This window comes from Scatophagus argus, chromosome 13 (assembly GCF_020382885.2).
Source record: "Scatophagus argus isolate fScaArg1 chromosome 13, fScaArg1.pri, whole genome shotgun sequence".
NCBI classification, from domain to species: Eukaryota; Metazoa; Chordata; class Actinopteri; family Scatophagidae; genus Scatophagus; species Scatophagus argus.
This window is the reverse complement of record NC_058505.1, coordinates 20,404,460-20,421,300: the sequence shown is the minus strand read 5'-3', so window position 1 is coordinate 20,421,300 and position 16,841 is coordinate 20,404,460. Positions and strand designations below refer to the sequence as shown.

General features: G+C 38.0%; 1 protein-coding gene and 1 long non-coding RNA gene across 2 annotated transcripts; both read right to left on the bottom strand.

Annotated features, from left to right (window-relative positions):
• Positions 1-2,218: 2,218 nt before the first annotated feature.
• LOC124069775 lies at positions 2,219-5,074 on the bottom strand. The gene is made up of 2 exons (XR_006845100.1): positions 4,778-5,074; positions 2,219-3,921 (listed from the first exon to the last, which is right to left on the bottom strand). It is a non-coding gene; the product is annotated as an uncharacterized LOC124069775 (long non-coding RNA).
• A 3,404-nt stretch (positions 5,075-8,478) lies between these two features.
• LOC124069468 lies at positions 8,479-16,571 on the bottom strand. The gene is made up of 11 exons (XM_046408660.1): positions 16,559-16,571; positions 16,471-16,508; positions 15,209-15,244; positions 14,912-14,986; positions 14,047-14,082; positions 13,783-13,857; positions 13,288-13,362; positions 12,986-13,060; positions 12,452-12,539; positions 12,262-12,358; positions 8,479-9,903 (listed from the first exon to the last, which is right to left on the bottom strand). Exons 1-11 carry the CDS (start codon positions 16,569-16,571, stop codon positions 9,570-9,572), a joined length of 942 nt encoding a protein of 313 aa, XP_046264616.1. The 3' UTR covers positions 8,479-9,569.
• Between the last annotated feature and the right edge of the window lie 270 nt (positions 16,572-16,841).

Genomic DNA, 16,841 nt, shown 5'->3' with positions numbered 1-16,841 from the left:
TTGCACATCATGTATACATAAAGTGCCACAAAGTAGACCATGAACTCCCATTATATTATATTATTTATGTCATATTAATTTTTTATTTATTTTACAGAAGGTTTAGGAAAGACATGACCAATATACAGGCTGTTATTTTTTCATTTTGTCTGCTGGATTGAATCATAATGAATATAAATTATTCACTCCTTTTACTGGGAGCATCTTCAGGAACCAACTGTAGTACTCCTGGGGATCCTAGGATCCCACTTTGAGAACAGCTGTCTAGCCTAATAAATATTAGATTTTTTTTTTTGTTTGTTTGTTTTGAATGGTCTAATCAAATATTTATGTTTTTAATGACTGTAAACATAAAGTACAAATTTGATATTAAGAAAGGAAAAAAAATGCTTCCCTGTAATGTGAAACAGTTTCTTGAACTTGAAAGATTGGCTTAGATTTTTTTTTTTTTTTTTTTAGATTTTCTTCTTTCTTTTTCTATCTTGTACTCATCTCATTGTGCTGGGTTTGTGTTCTTTATGACTGAGTCCCAACAGCTCCAGTTGACACACACACACACAAAGCAATAGCCAGTTGCTACGTGCACACATATGCCTGACACAAAATGTCAACACCTTGTGAGCTGAAGATCCAGATATATTTTTCAGGAGTTGCTTTGAGTTGACCAAAGCGAAGCTAAAAGGCCAGTGAATATTGGGTTTGTACTCAGAAGTGAGTGAGAAAGGACAGTAAGGCAGCTCAAGATGCCAATGGCCCAAAAAAGTTTTCCTCATTGCCATCATCACTAGACTTGTTCAGCACAGAATACAGACAGTAGTGAGTCAGTTAGGAGGAAGGATGAATGATTGTTCAAGGGTTTTAGATGGTCATGAGAGATGAGGAAATTATTCTTTATAATAAGACAAAAGTGTGATAGAATAATGATGAAATGGGATAGGGCAGCAATGGTGCCTCACAGTAATAAGTTTCTGAATCAGGGTTGCCTTGTGGGGCGGCACGGTGTTGCAGTGGTTAGCACTGTCGCCTCATAGCAAGTTCCAGGTTCGAATCCCGGTCTGGGCCCTTCTATGTGGAGTTTGCATGTTCTCCCTGTGCCTGTGTGGATTTTCTCCGGGTTCTCTGGCTTCCTCCCACAATACCAAAAGCATGTACATTAGGTTGATTGGCTACTCTAAATTGCCCCTAGGTGTGAGTGTATGGTTGTCTGTCTTTGTGTGTTGGCCCTGCGATTGACTGGCGACCAGTCCAGGGTGAACCCCGCCTCTCGCCCGTAGTCAGCTGGGATAGGCTCCAGCTCCCCCGCGACCCTGACGGATAAGCGGTATAGAAAATGGATGGATGGATGGGTTGCCTTGTGGAGTTTGCGCTCACATATTCCTGCCACAGTCCAAAGACAAGCAGGTAAGGTTAATTGCTGATTTTTAATTGCCCGCAGATGTTTGTTTCTATATATCGGCCCTATGAAGGACTGGGAAACTTCCCAGGATGTACCCTGCAAACACATAAGACTATTTTTAGACTCAGCCACCCAGGGTTCCACAGCCTCAGCCCTCCAACATCCCTCAGCCTTGGACAGCTGGTGTTCCACATCCTCAGCTTCCCAGATTGCCTAAGATCGCATTGACTGTGCAAACGAATACCGTCCATCATCCACAATGACTCTGTTTGTCCTGAAATACAGACAGTGGTGAGCCAGTCAAGTGGACTGATGAATGATTATTTATGGTGAGAAAATAATTCTCCAAAATAAAACATAAGTATAAAGGAAAAATCACATCAATAATAGTGAAATATCACTATTAAATGGAATAGAAAAGGTCAAATTTTGAAAGTTGGATTCTTCACACACATCTTCAAAACATCTGTTCCTGAGTCATGGTGTTGAATAATGAACACAAAACATTACAATGTCACTCTGAAGTTGACCTTGTGGATATAAAATGTCATCACTTCATCATTTTATCATATGAGTCATTTGTGTGAAATTTTGTCATATTTAGAGGAGGAATTTCACAGTTATGGCTAAAAACATGTTCTGTGAGGTGTGTGTTTGGGCCAAATCTGAAGAAATTCCCTAAATTCCCACACCATCTGAGCTGTCAACAGATGAGGTCTGACCTCTAGACTCATGGTTCCCATCATGGGGATCAAGTTAATTCAGAGGAGACATTAAATGATTAACACTATAAGAAAGCACACATTTTGTCAGATGTTTCTCTAATCTTTACCTTATCTTGGTATTCAAATATTTTTATTGAGTTTTGAATTGTAAGCGCTTAACAAGAAAACAATCAACAAGTCCCCAAACAGCAACCCCAACATATATAATAATAAAGTGACAACAATAACAAGAAAAAAAAAAGAAAGAAAACTGACATATTACAGAGCCTGTGTGTCGGCGGCCTATCTGACTTCCAATTACACAAAATATGTCTGGCCAATAGGGACAGCATCGGGTGCAGGTTGGATCCTTAAGTTGAAGCAAACCATGTCTAATACAAATCGAAGTTGAATTTATTTTCTTAATTGCGCTTTGCCAGGAGACGTCCGACACTTCAGATCCTAGTTCCTCCTCCCACCCTGCCCTAATATGACTAAGTGACGGCGAGGCGATCATCTGGATACCCTCATATAATCTGCTCACTCCTGCTCTTTGATTTAGACCCCCCTCCAACCACTCATCTACCCAGTCATTTGACTTGAGTAATGATGTGAGGCGCTGCTTTTACTGAGTGGCAATGGCGCACATACTAAAGAAGGTAGGGACACCGGATGAGCGGAGTGTTGTTCCATTTCAACCCACAAGGGCCCACCCCCTTCATAGGATGCAGAGACCCAGTATATTAGTTTATAAATATTAGCTGCCCAGTAATATTGCAAATATTGCTAAGCCTCCAACCTCTTTCTGTTTCTCAAGATGTGCCCTCCTTATTCGTGGGATGGTCTTATTCCAGATAAAGGTGGATATAAATTTATCAAGCTCTCTAAAAAAAAGCTTTGGGATATAAACACGTATTGTATGAAATAAGAATAAGAACCTGGGCATAATTATCATCTTGACAGGGTTAACCCTACCAGCAAGCGATATAGGTCCTGTTTGGCCCTCTCCAGGGCTAGTTTAAAGTTATGCATGAATAAATCACTGTACTTACTGGTTACTGATACACCGAGATTGGTGTCACGAGTTTCTTTTAGTGGATATGCCTTAAAAGACATCTGTCGAGCCTGGTCATTAATAGGGAAGAGCAAACTAGTAAAGTTGATTCTGTAGCCTGAAATCTCTCCAAAGCTGGAAATAAGTTCTAATGCCGCCTTCGTATGTTGCCAAAAAGCTGCCGCCCTGTAATAAAACCAGTCTGATCTGATGTATCACTGTATACATAACAGGCTCCAATCTACTACTTTATCTTGGTAAATCACTCATAATTTCACTTCAGGACTCAGTGTCAAAGATATTTAGTGTGTGTGTATGAGTGAGATTTGAACCCGAAAAGCTGAATAATTATATTTTATATTAGAATCATAATTTTGTTCTTAAACAATCTTCCATCTTCTTAAAGTATGCTGGAGTCCAGCACAAATAATAGGGGTGCAGTGGATCATAAAACTCATGGATCAGAATTTTTTTTCAGATCAGAAAAAAAAAGGATTCAGCTTTTTCTTTCTTTGTCACTGGGGGTCTCAAACCAAAAATGCTGGGAATCATTGTGCTGGGCAAATGTAATTTTTTTTTCACCCACATATCTAAAAGACAATATATCATGATATGCCTGACATTTGAGCGATCCCATATGACCTGTTGCTAGTGCATTCACTCTGATGGCAAAATTATCACATACAGTAAATGATCATCAAGGGATAAGTTTGATCATCGTACACCACAATTCCATGCAGACCAGAAGGGTTGATCTCACACTGGACCTAAGAAGGAAATGTAATAAACAGAAATCATTAGTTCAACTTTTTAATTTTCCATAAACAATTTCCAGTATTTCAAGGTCAATATTAATTAAAATTTTGTCCAAATAAAAGTCTGCTGAACTCCATGTATATTGAAACTTAATTTTATAATGACATTTTAGTCAAGTCACACCTTTGATTGTACCACGATTTTGTCATGGACCAGAACATTGATTGAGAAAAAAAATGTATTCGAGGCAATGCTCAGATGCTCAGATGCAATATAAGAATTATTAGTCAATTTATTTATTAATCATTTTAGTTTGTTGGTTTTATTTGATTTTATTTTGTATTATAAGCCCTTATAATACTTCCATGGTCATCACCACTCTGCAGTCTCACTCAGTGTCCTGCCCACAGCACTGTCTGATTGGTCACTCGTCATCAGCAACAACCTATCAACACTGAAGACTAAGAAGACAAGCAAAGAGAGAGACTGCAGATACTCTGGTGGAAAGCAGACATAACATTTTGTCAGGTGTTTCTCTAATCTTGAAACACTGACAAAAATCAAAAACTGGTCACAACCAGGAGAGGTCACAATGGTCTCAAAGTGGACTTTTTGTTTTTAGGGGTCACAAATCAAAAACTTGCTCTACGCAATTGTTAAACAACTATAGAACACCTTCAGCACCACATACAAGTTATTTTTAACCCACATATCTTAAGAACAGTATATCATGATATGCCTGATATTGGATCGAGCCAATATGACCTGCTGCCAATGCTTTCACCCCAATGGGGGCATCCCCTACAGCACACAACAGGCAAAATGACCACATACAATAAATGCTCAGTTCCAGATGTTTGTACTTACAGAAGTTATGGGGCAAGTTTGATCATTATAAATCACAACTTCATTCAGACCCGTAGGGCTGTTCTCACACTGGACCTAGGAAGGGAAATAAACAGAGATCGGTAGTATAAAATGTTTCATTCTTAAGTTGTTTTTTAACCCACATATCTTCACAACAGTATCTCATTACATGCCTGATACAGTACTTGATTGACCCAATATGACCTGCTGCCAGTGCCTTCACCCTGATGGCGGCATCCCCTACAGCACATAAGAGGCAAAATGACCACGTACAGTAAATAATCACTTTAAAATCTATGTACTTACAAAAGTTAAGGGAAAAGTTTGATCATCGTACACCACAACTCCATTTACACCAATAGGGTTGGTCTCGCATTGGATCTAGGAAGGGAATGTGATAAACAGAAATCAGTGGTTTTTTTATTCCTATTAAAAATTATTATTAAAAAATTAATCATTTTTAAAATGACTTGTATGTGTATATGCCAGAGATGTTTAGTGTATGTGTTGTTTTGTTGGTGTGAGTGTGAAATATATAGACATATATACAGTATACTGAGTGCTGTATACAACATGAAGGACCACAGCACAGGAAGATGTAATTATACTCACTGGAAGAGACAACTCCTCTGGTTGGATGGATTGAGACTGAGTGTGAAATAGAGGAAAAGTAATATTTCAAATTAGAATTGTTTTTTGACATTGACATTTATCCTCTTCCTTTGATTGTATTATTGCCTATTTCCACAAACCCTGGCCTTGGCTTGAGATGCTCAGTGTGCATTTCCTTAAATTAGAAATAATCCTGCTGCCTAATCACTCTTTGTTGTCCTGACTGAACATGGCGGCGTTACAGAGCCCTGCCCAGTATGGCAAGCACATTTTTACAGTGGAGAAATATGTTTAAGAACAAACAAACAAAACTTAAGACTAATAGTTCTATTTTCATATCTTTATTAAAGTCACGCAGTTTTAATAAAAACAAACGTTTAAAAGGCAGAAATGTCTGTCTGTTTACTGTCTCTAATCTTGTTGACGATATCAAATAAAAACACTGCCCTCATGCCCATCGACATGTGCTAACAGCTTAGCAGTGTGGATAGAAGTAGAAGTGTAAACAACAAGCTGAGACAGATACTTAAATCTTTAGTTTCCCTCAGGATCAATAAAGTATCTATCTATCTATCTATCTATCTAACATCAGTAGCCTTACCATGACTGTTTTTTGTAAAAATTTCCTCCATACACGGATGCTCTCGTGGCTTAGCCTTCTAGCTAACTTCCTTAGCTTAGCTAACTTGAATTATGTTGCTTTCTCATTGGTGTACAACTGCTGTCGTAATCAAACAGTGCCAAAAAAAAACATCACTAGAGCAAGACCATCTTTACATTGCGTCATTTTTTCAAAATATACAAGTTTAAGATCACATGTGTCCATGTACTAAACACTTTATACATTTATGTGTAAAGAGGAATTATTTCTAGCAACCGAATCCTCATTGCTGCTCATAGTCTTTGAGAGCTCCCTCAAAAACCAGAGCCTTTTTTTGTTATCAAATTTAACTACGTAATCATGAGTAGCAGTAGTTAACCATCTCGTTATTGGGCTTGACTGGCTAAAATGTAAGAATAGAATCAAAGCCAATCACTCATATATTATGAAAGAATTTCTGCTTACCTGTGTTGCTGAGCAGTAGCTCTTGTTCTCTTGTTTCGGAGTGACTGGAAATACATGGCTGCTTGAAAACGATGTCTAAATTGTCATGTCTTCCTCAGAAAAGATCCTCTTGTTATTCAAAGATGCAAAAACAAACAAGAACTTCCACTATTTTGCCTCATCTGTGCCCTTTAATGTGTATAATCACTATTTTGTAGTTAAAAAAAAAAAAAATCATAATACCTATCAGCTAGGGTGGTCTTCAGTATAATACTGGTTGTAGCTGTGATGATCCTCATTTTTCACCTTTTTTGTTCAATAGAGTCAATTTTGTAATATGTAGCTGATGCAGCATTATCCTTGGTCAGTTTTAAATACATCAATCCTTTAAAGTTCCGTCCACATTCAAGCTGATTTCATAGAAAATTTTGTGAGGTGTTCATGTGTTGACAGGCTAGATAGAGCAGTCCAAAGAAACACGTTGGGATTGTCGAACTCCATTCCATTTGGCCCCATTTCTATAAGAAAATTAAGAAAACATTTCACAATTATAATGTAGCATTAAAACACATAAGAGACAATTGAGCAAGGGTAAACGTGAACTCTTAAGTATCTGTCTGTTTATACTGATCTATCTATAATGCTAAAGCACAAATAATTATACAAATATTACATATTTATCTGTATCTTATGAATTGACTTTGTGGAAGCAGGTGTATACTGAAGATCTAAGTCTGTTTCACCCCAACATCAAACTTCACAAGACAAGACTGATCACAGAGTAAACAATTAACGCAGTTTTAACAACTACATTACAAGAATGCTTTCTTCAAAAGACAAGCACAAACATGTTTGCTTTGGAATAGCTCAGATTTATTCTTCAGCAGTTACCTTACCATCTCTCACCCTTCCCAAGTTTGGCATGTTGTTGATACGGGTGTCATACCACATGTAATCCAGTTTATCTATAGAAGAGAGACACAGTCTGTCTCAGTTGTACTTTTTGCCTTATTGGCAGGATGAGAATGTTATGCATATGTGACAAATATAAAAAATGTTTATTTCTTTCTCTTTTTTGTCCCACTTCAGGAACATCACATACATATTGTGGTCTTAATGATATGAGAATGTTTCAGGTAATGTTTTAGCAAACATTACCCTATTCACACATGCAGCAGACAAATAGCACCATTAGAATTCATCTGGAGTCATGTTTATGGTCATCTGATGAATGTATATATCTATATATCTCTTCTCTTGTCAGCTTGGGTCTGAACTCCATCAACTCCTGACAAAAATACCAGGCATTCCAGCTGCTAAATGTTCCATTATATTCACCAGTTCTTTGCTAGCTTTGTCTGCTGTTTGGGTCTGTGAGTTAGTGGACATTACATCAGGTTTTTTTGAGCTTTTTCACCCTACCTGATGCAATCAAAAATAACACTATGAGCTGCAGGACCTAACCATAACAATGCATCTTTATATTCCTTTAGTTGTCTCTAAACTTTTCACTTTTCTATTTGCTTACTGTTTGCTTTGGCTCACTCAGTAGTAATGACTTCATGACCTTTTCAATGACAAAATTTTATCCATTAGAGACAAAAGTCATCACCCCCTGCCCTCAACTGGGACTGATCTGTCTTCAACCACAGGAGCCTGAGAAACAGCAGGAGGACCAGAAAATTATCAAGACTCTTTTTCTTCTATTGACCTTCATCAGATAACTTCTATTATCTCTTTATTTAAACCAGAAAAATGCCTCTTAGACGGCATCTCAACATCTGCTTTAGGGCGTTTAATCCTTACTTAGCACTCTAATAACAGGCTATGTAGCTCAGTCCTTTAAAGCAGCTGTAACCAAATCTCTCCTTTAAAAGCCTACTCTTGATCCAGAGGTTTTGGGGAACTAGAGACTTATACCTATCCTTTCCTTTTCTCTCCAGATCCATGAGAAAATAGTTATTTGAAGAGTTCCAGTCTGGTTTTAGGGCTCATCATATCCCAGAAATGACACTGTTTAAAGCCACAAATGACCTTCCATGACACCATTGGCCATTACATTTTATTACACAGATTGGAACATTTATGGCATGTCTTAAAGACATAAAAAACCTGGATAACCTGTAACTTTCTGCTTTCTAGTAGCATCAACAACATGATACCTTAATTTACCCACTAAGCCTTTATGAGATGCCAAGTGATGTGACTAAACAGTGGTATGCAATACTGATGTGCGGCTTGATACAGAAATATTGATACCTCCGATACCAGATCTTTATGTTCTAAAATCGATTCTCAACTCAAAATGTCGATACTTTTGATAATTCAGTCATTTGAGGTAATGTATATCAGTAACAGGAACACAGTGGAAAGAAATTAAACTATTAGAATCTTGTCTAAATGATACGCAGTTGGTGGGAACGACTTTTTCTTCTGCCTGGGTAAGAGCATAACACAGTCACTCAGTGTCAGTCTGTGCACACAATAGCAGAGCGTAAACGGAGTCATGTGTGGAGCTATTTCAGCTCCACAAACAGCCAAGAAGCGGTTTGTGATGTTTGTGGAAAAACAGTAAGGAGTTGTGGCAATGCAACAAACCTTGTGAAACACCTCAGGTTAAACCACAACACAGAACACAAGGCATTTATGATGAGGTGGACAGAAGAGGAGAGCTCAGTGTCAGGTGCTGCTAATTAAAATCTTTGAGGGTAGGTTAATGATAGAAGCAGCTCTCTGAATAACAAAAACAGAATATTATAACCTTCATGATTCATTGCAGGACTACTGTATTAATCTGTGTTAGGTTTGGCTAAGGGCTCATCATCAACTGGCAACAGAATGCATGCTGAAAGATGGGGAGAACAGTGTCACTCCACCTTTGGCAATTCAGACTAACTTGTGCCAACAAATTGTGATAAAATAACTTTGAATATATAGAAAGAATGTCATTATTTTAACAGTTAATAATTTCATTAGTTTCAATAATTACATTCTATGAGTCATTGTGGCAGGTGGACCGAAAAGGTAATTTCTACCGTATTTTTCGGACTATAAGTCGCACTTTTTGTCATTGTTTGGCTGGTCCTGCGACTTATACTCTGGTGCAACTTATATATTAAAATATATACGGCAATTTCACACGTTCACACTGACAGCCCCCAGGGGGCGCTCTAGGCTGGTGTGCCAGTATCTGCTACGCCCATGACTCCTGTACCACCGAAAAGCCACCAAGGTCTGCACACTATAGGTGACCAGGCTCTTCAGAGCCTTAACCACGAGGTCACACAAAATCTCAGGCAAATAGCCGGTCAGAGCTCCAGTCATGCAGGATCCCACAGCTTCAGCCACCAAAGATCCCACAGCCTTGGGCAGTGGGATCTGTTCCACAGCCTCAGCTATCCAGTTTGCCAGAGATTGCATTGACTGTGCAGATAGATGCTGTCCGCCATCCTCAATGACTCTGTTGGTCCTGAAATACAGACAGTGGTAAACCAGTCAAGTGGGCTAGATGAGAAATGATTTCTCCAAAATTAAACAAGTAAAAAGGAAATGTCACATCAGTAATAGTGAAATATCACTATTAAATGGGATAAAAAAAGGTTGAATTTTGAAACTTGGATTCTTCACACACATCTTCAACACATCTGTTTCTGAGTCGTGGTGTTGAATAATGAACAGAAAACATTACAATGACCCTCAGGAAATAAAATTTGATCACTTAATGATTTTATCCTATTAGACAAATTTTGGCTTATTTAGAAGTTCACTGTTATAGCTAAAAACATGTCCTGTGAGCTGTGTGTTTGTTTGTGTTTCAAGGCACATCAGCAGGTAATGGGTTGATTATTGACTCCACCACAGCCAAATTTTTTTTTTCCTTCCAGCAGGAGGGGGAGGGGATCGAACCAACAACCCTTTGTCACAAGCCAACCTCTAGGCCATGGCTGCCCCTTTGAACATATTTTGACATGTTATCACACTTTTCAGTTGAATGCATATGCAAGAAAATGGCTTTTGAATGGCTGTCCAGTGTAGTGACCATTATGTGTGAAAGGATTAAGCACAGATATGCATGCTAATTGATTATCGATTGGATACCAGTACGATAATTCTTTCAACAGACTTTTTTTTTGTTTAGTATATTGATTGTGAGCAAATTCTGATTTACTGGTGCTAAATGGCCTGATGACTGCAGGTGAGTATATTATGCTGGGTAAACCTTTGACCCAGAAGATGGAAAGAAACTCAGGAGACGCTGATGTCTTACGATGGTGTATTTAATAACACTTGATCAAGGAGAAACAGTGTTAACATAGAACTGATGTGCATTGCCACGCCAATTCTCAAGTGTACTCTTCCTGCCAGCATACATATAGAGATGTGCTCGTAAGTTTACATACCCTGGCAGAATTTATGATTTCTTGGCCATTTTTCAGAGAATATGAATGATAAAAGAAAAGCTTTTCTACTAATACTACTACTAATTTCAATAGTTACTTTTACTTGAATATATTAAAATTATATTTTTTAGCTTAAATAAAGTTAGATTTCATTAGCCATCGTGGCAGGTGGACCAAAAAGGTAATTTCTAATCCTGCGAAAGCATGGAACCACCAAGGGCTGTACAACATAGGTGACCAGGAACTTCAGAGCCTTAACCACAATGTAACACTGATTCTCATGCAGATGGCCTCTCAGAGCCTTGTTCACGCAGATTCCCACAATTTCAGCCACCACAAATGTCGCAACCATGAACAGCAGGGGTCTCACAGCTATCCGGTTTGCCAGAGATCGCATTGACCGTACAAATGCATGCTGTCTGCCATCCTCAATGACTCTGTTTGTCCTGAAATACAGACAGTGGTAAGACAGTCAAGTGGGCTGATATATGAAAGTTGAGAAATTATTTCTCCAAAATAAAACATAAGTAAAAAGGAAATGTCACATCAGTAATAGTGAAATATCACTATTAAATGGGATAGAAATGTTGAAATTTGAAACTTGGATTCTGCACTCACATCTTCAAAACATCTGTTCCTGAGTCATGGTGTTGAATAATGAACACAAAACATTACAATGTCACTCTGAAGTTGACCCACAGGAAATAAAATTTGATTACTTAATGATTTTATCCTATTAGACAAATGTTGTCTTACTTAGAGTAGGAGGTTCACTGTTATAGCTAAAAACATGTTCTGTGAGCTGTGTGTTTGGGCAAAATCTGAAAAAATTCTCTGAAAGTGTTCCTCCAATATTGAATTCTCAGGAATGTGAAGGACAACCCAACAGCACTACACCTATGGCCAAGGCTCCAAGGCATAACAATCTGGACAATGAACGTAGTGCAGAGGTGTTGAGAGGGGTGGACAAACAATTTAAGATCATCACTGAACTCGGAGGCATCCACATCTACTTTTCAGGTGAATCACACAGAATGCAGCATTTGGTGTCCTCCAGTTTCCAAACTTTACATAACCCCATGGATTAGCAGATTCACACTACAAGAACAAACCAACAGAGTGATACAGCCGACTAGATTGCTATGCTGATTGGACAAATTACTTTATGTGGCTTCAATTTATTGTAAAAAATGTAGCATGAGTTACAGCTACCAATGTGGCAGATGAGAAGCTTTAATCCAGTGTTGTATTTGAAAGGTTAAAATTTCAAATCTGGCTAGTCTACACATGGTTCAAATTATATATGACTGAGTTTGGCTTTTAAATGGGGTAGTAATAAAATTTAGTCTCTAATATTTTCTTGCATTTGTGAGAAATATGCTTAATGAGGGGCACAATGTGTGCATGATAAGTAGAATGAACTTTACCGGGGGTCATTCACTCCTTGAGTGGTTTCATACACTGGCATGTAAGACCTTCCACCAGTGGTCAGCCCGGGGTTCTCCCCCTGGTGATGGATTTCTCCTGAAAACAGTTGAACTCTGAATTTAGTCATTTGAAGTATTAAAAAGAAAAGATTTTATTATGATTCCTTATAAATGGTTTGTCTTCATTTACCTAAGCTCTGCTGATGTGCCAGTCGTCCACCCACACCAGCTGAGCTGTCAGCAGATGAGATCGGACCTCTAGACTCATGGTTTCCATCCTGGGGATCAAATTAATTCAGAGGGAACATCAGATGATTAACACCATAAGAAAGCAGACATAACATTTTATCAGATGTTTCTGTAATCTTTCCCTTTTCTTGGCAAACCACTCATAATTTTACTTCAGGACTCTAAACTTTGAAACAATAACAAAGAGCAAAAAATGGTCACAACCAGGAGAGGTACGCAAACAGTCACAAGGGTCTCGAAGTCTCGAGGGGTCACAAATCAAAAATGTTGCGAATCATTGCACTGGGCAATTATAAAACAATAGAACATCATTAACCCACTTACAAGGACAGTATATCATGATATGCCTGATATTGGATCGAGCCAATATGACCTGCTGCCAATGCTTTCACCCCAATGGGGGAATCCCCTACAGCACACAACAGGCAAAATGACCACATACAATAAATGCTCAGTTCCAGATGTTTGTACTTACAGAAGTTATGGGGCAAGTTTGATCATTATGAACCACAACTTCATTCAGATCCGTAGGGCTGTTCTCACACTGGACCTAGGAAGGGAAATAAACAGATTGGTAGTATGGATTTCTTTAGTTCCTATGAAAAGTTAGCAATATTTAAGGTTAATATTAATTAATATCTAGTAAGGTGTATGTGTGAAAGATGTTTAGTGTGTGTGTGTGCATTATACTTGAACCTGAAAAGCTGAATAATTATGTTTTATATTAGAAAAATGATCACATACAGTAAATGATCATTTCAAAATATGTGCACTTACTGGAGTTAAGGGACAAGTTTGATCATCGTACACCCCAACTCCATTCAGACCAGAAGGGTTGATCTCACACTGGACCTAAGAAGGAAATGTAATAAACAGACATCAGTAGTTCAATTTTTTAATTTTCCATAAACAGTTTCCAGTATTTCAATGTTAATATTAATTCAATGAAAAATGTGAAAAAGCAGATCAATTAAATTTTATATCAGAATCACAATTTTGTTGTTTAACAAACTTTCATTTTCTTAAAGTCTGCCAAACTCCATGAGGGACTTGTGTATAAAAACTTAATTTTAAAATAACATTTTGGAAAAAGTACATATATTATAGAACATCATTACCCCACCTACAAGTTTTTTTAAACCCACATATCTTCACTATTTCATGATATGCCTGATATTGGATCGATCCAATATGACCTGTTGCCATTGCCTTCACTCTGATGGCAAAATGACCACGTACAGTAAATGATCACTTTAATATGTGTGTACTTACTGAAGTTAAGGGAAAAGTTTCATCATCACACACCACAACTCCATTTACACCTGTAGGGTTGGTCTCGCATTGGATCTAGGAAGGGAATGTGAAAACAGAAATCAGTGGTATAAAATTTTTAATTCCTGTTAAAAAAAAAATTACATTTTTTTTACTCATCTATATGTCAGAGATGTTTAATGTGTGTGTTATGTTTTGTTTGTGTGAGTGTGAGATATAAAAACATATATACAGGACACCACAGGAAGATGTAATTATACTCACTGGAAGAGACAACTCCTCTGGTTGTATGGATTGAACCTGAGTGTGAAACAAAAGAAAAGAAATATTTTATATGAGAATATGAGAATTACAGCTTTGTTTTTGACATCGACATTTAACCTGTTCTTTTGATTGTATAATCACCTATTTAAAACCCTGGCCTTGGCTTAAGATTCTCAGTATGCTATTTTTTAAAAATTAGAAACAATCCTGCTGCCTACTCACTCTGTGTTGCCCTGACTCAATTTATCTAAAGCAAAAAACACAACTGTAGAATGTTATTAAGCCACATACAAGTTTTTTTAACCCCCATTTCTTAATGGCAGTATATGGTGGTATGCCTGATATTGATTCGATTCAACATGACCTGCAGCCAGTGCCTCCACCCCAATGGGGGCATCCCCTACAGTACACAACAGGCAAAATGTTTCGTGTGCATTCTTGAAAAATGAGAAAATAGCATGTAGATCAGTTATCTTTAGCAGATAAACAACATAAACTGGACAAAAAGTCAATCACGTTTATTAAAAAGCAACAAAAAACATGTATCTGACAGTGTTGATAATTATATTGGACAGTTCTTGGCAGGTGTGTGTTCACTTTTGGAGCTACAGTCGCTCACTGAAAAAATAAGAAGGTGCTTTATTACTCTGATCTAGTGGACAGGCTGGTGTGTGTGTCTGTGTGTGTGTGTGGGGGGGTACTCCTTATTTCTTCTCCTTTGTTCCTCTAATGATACTTTCTGTCAATTGAAAGAAGAGCACACCTTGTCTGTGCTTTACAAGTCAAAAGTGTATGGTATACAAGCTTAAATAATATAAAACAAAACACATATGGTCAATGATCACTTTAAAATCTATGTACTTACAGAAGTTAAGGGAAAAGTTTGATCATCACACACCACAACTCCATTTACACCAATAGGGTTGGTCTCGCATTGGATCTAAGAAGGAAATGTGATAAACAGAAATCAGTGGTATGAAATTTTTCATTCCTATTAAAAAAATTCATCATTTTTAAAATTACTTGTATGTGTATACGTCAGAGATGTTTAGTGTATGTGTTTTGTTGGTGTGAGTGTGAAATATATAGACATATATACAGTATACTGAGTGCTGTATACAACATGAAGGACCACAGCACAGGAAGATGTAATTATACTCACTGGAAGAGACAACTCCTCTGGTTGGATGGATTGAGACTGAGTGTGAAATAGAGGAAAAGTAATATTTCAAATTAGAATTGTTTTTTGACATTGACATTTATCCTCTTCCTTTGATTGTATTATTGCCTATTGCCACAAACCCTGGCCTTGGCTTGAGATGCTCAGTGTGCATTTTCTTAAATTAGAAATAATCCTGCTGCCTAATCACTCTTTGTTGTCCTGACTGAACATGGCGACGTTACAGAGCCCTGCCCAGTATGGCAGTCATGCAGTTTTAATAAAAACAAACGTTTAAAAGGCAGGAATGTCTGTCTGTTTACTGTCTGCCCATCGACGTGTTAACAGCTTAGCAGTGTGGATAGAAGTAGAAGTATAAACAACAAGCTGAGACAGATAACATCAATAGCCTTGCCATGACACACATATGCTTGCACACGTGGCTTAGCTTTCTAGCTAACTTTCTTAGCTTTTTATGTTGCTTTCTCATTCTCAAGACAGTGAGACAGGACAAAACTAATAACAGAACTAGGTTCACAGTTGAAAGGAGTAATTGTAGCGTCTATAATTATGTAACTACCAGCAGAATATAGATATAGATATATCTATATAAATAGATATATATATATAAAAGATCAGTACTGATCTAACTTGTCAATCGTTGAGCCCTCAGCGCGGTAACATGCCCATGCCACGTCGACGGCCCAACAATGGACAAGTTACAACAATCGGCAATCTAACAGCCTAAAGCTGTAGATAGAGGTAGAAGTATAAACAACAAGCTGAGACAAATAACATCAATAGCCTTACCATTACTGTGGTTTTTGAAGGTTTCTTTAAACTTTTTTTAGCTTTCTAGCGAGCTTTCCTAACTTAGCTAGTTAGCTAGAATTATGTTGCTTCCACTCTCATTCGCTGTTTCAACTGCTCATGCACCACAAAACCACAGCAAGACAGGCGTGGTTCTGGTCTTCATCCGGTTTCCGGATTTCAGTGCAAGTTCACAGGATCAAGTGTGTCCATGTACTAAACACTTCGTACATTTATGTGTAAAAGGGAATTATTTCTAGCAACAGAATCCTCATTGCTGCTTATAATCTTTGAGATCTCCCTTAAAAAACCAGAGCCTTATCAAATGAGTCTGTGTTATCATTAATAGCAGTAATTAATCACTTCCTTATTGGTCTTGACTGGCTAAAATGTAAGAAAAAGCAATACAGAATTAAAACCAATCTCTTCCATATCATGAAAGAATTTCTGCTTACCTGTGGTGTCGAGTTGTTGTTCTTCTGTTTCGAAGTGACTGGAAATACATGGCTGCTTAAAAACGATGTCTATTGCCATGAATTCCACAGAAAAGATCCATCCATCCATTTTCTATACCGCTTATCCGTCAGGGTCGCGGGGGAGCTGGAGCCTATCCCAGCTGACTACGGGAGGCGGGGTTCACCCTGGACTGGTCGCCAGTCAATCGCAGGGCCAACACACAAAGACAGACAACCACACACTCTCACACTCACACCTAGGGGCAATGTAGAGTAGCCAATTAACCTAATGTGCATGTTTTTGGTATTGTGGGAGGAAGCCGGAGTACCCGGAGAAAACCCACGCAGGCACAGGGAGAACATGCAAACTC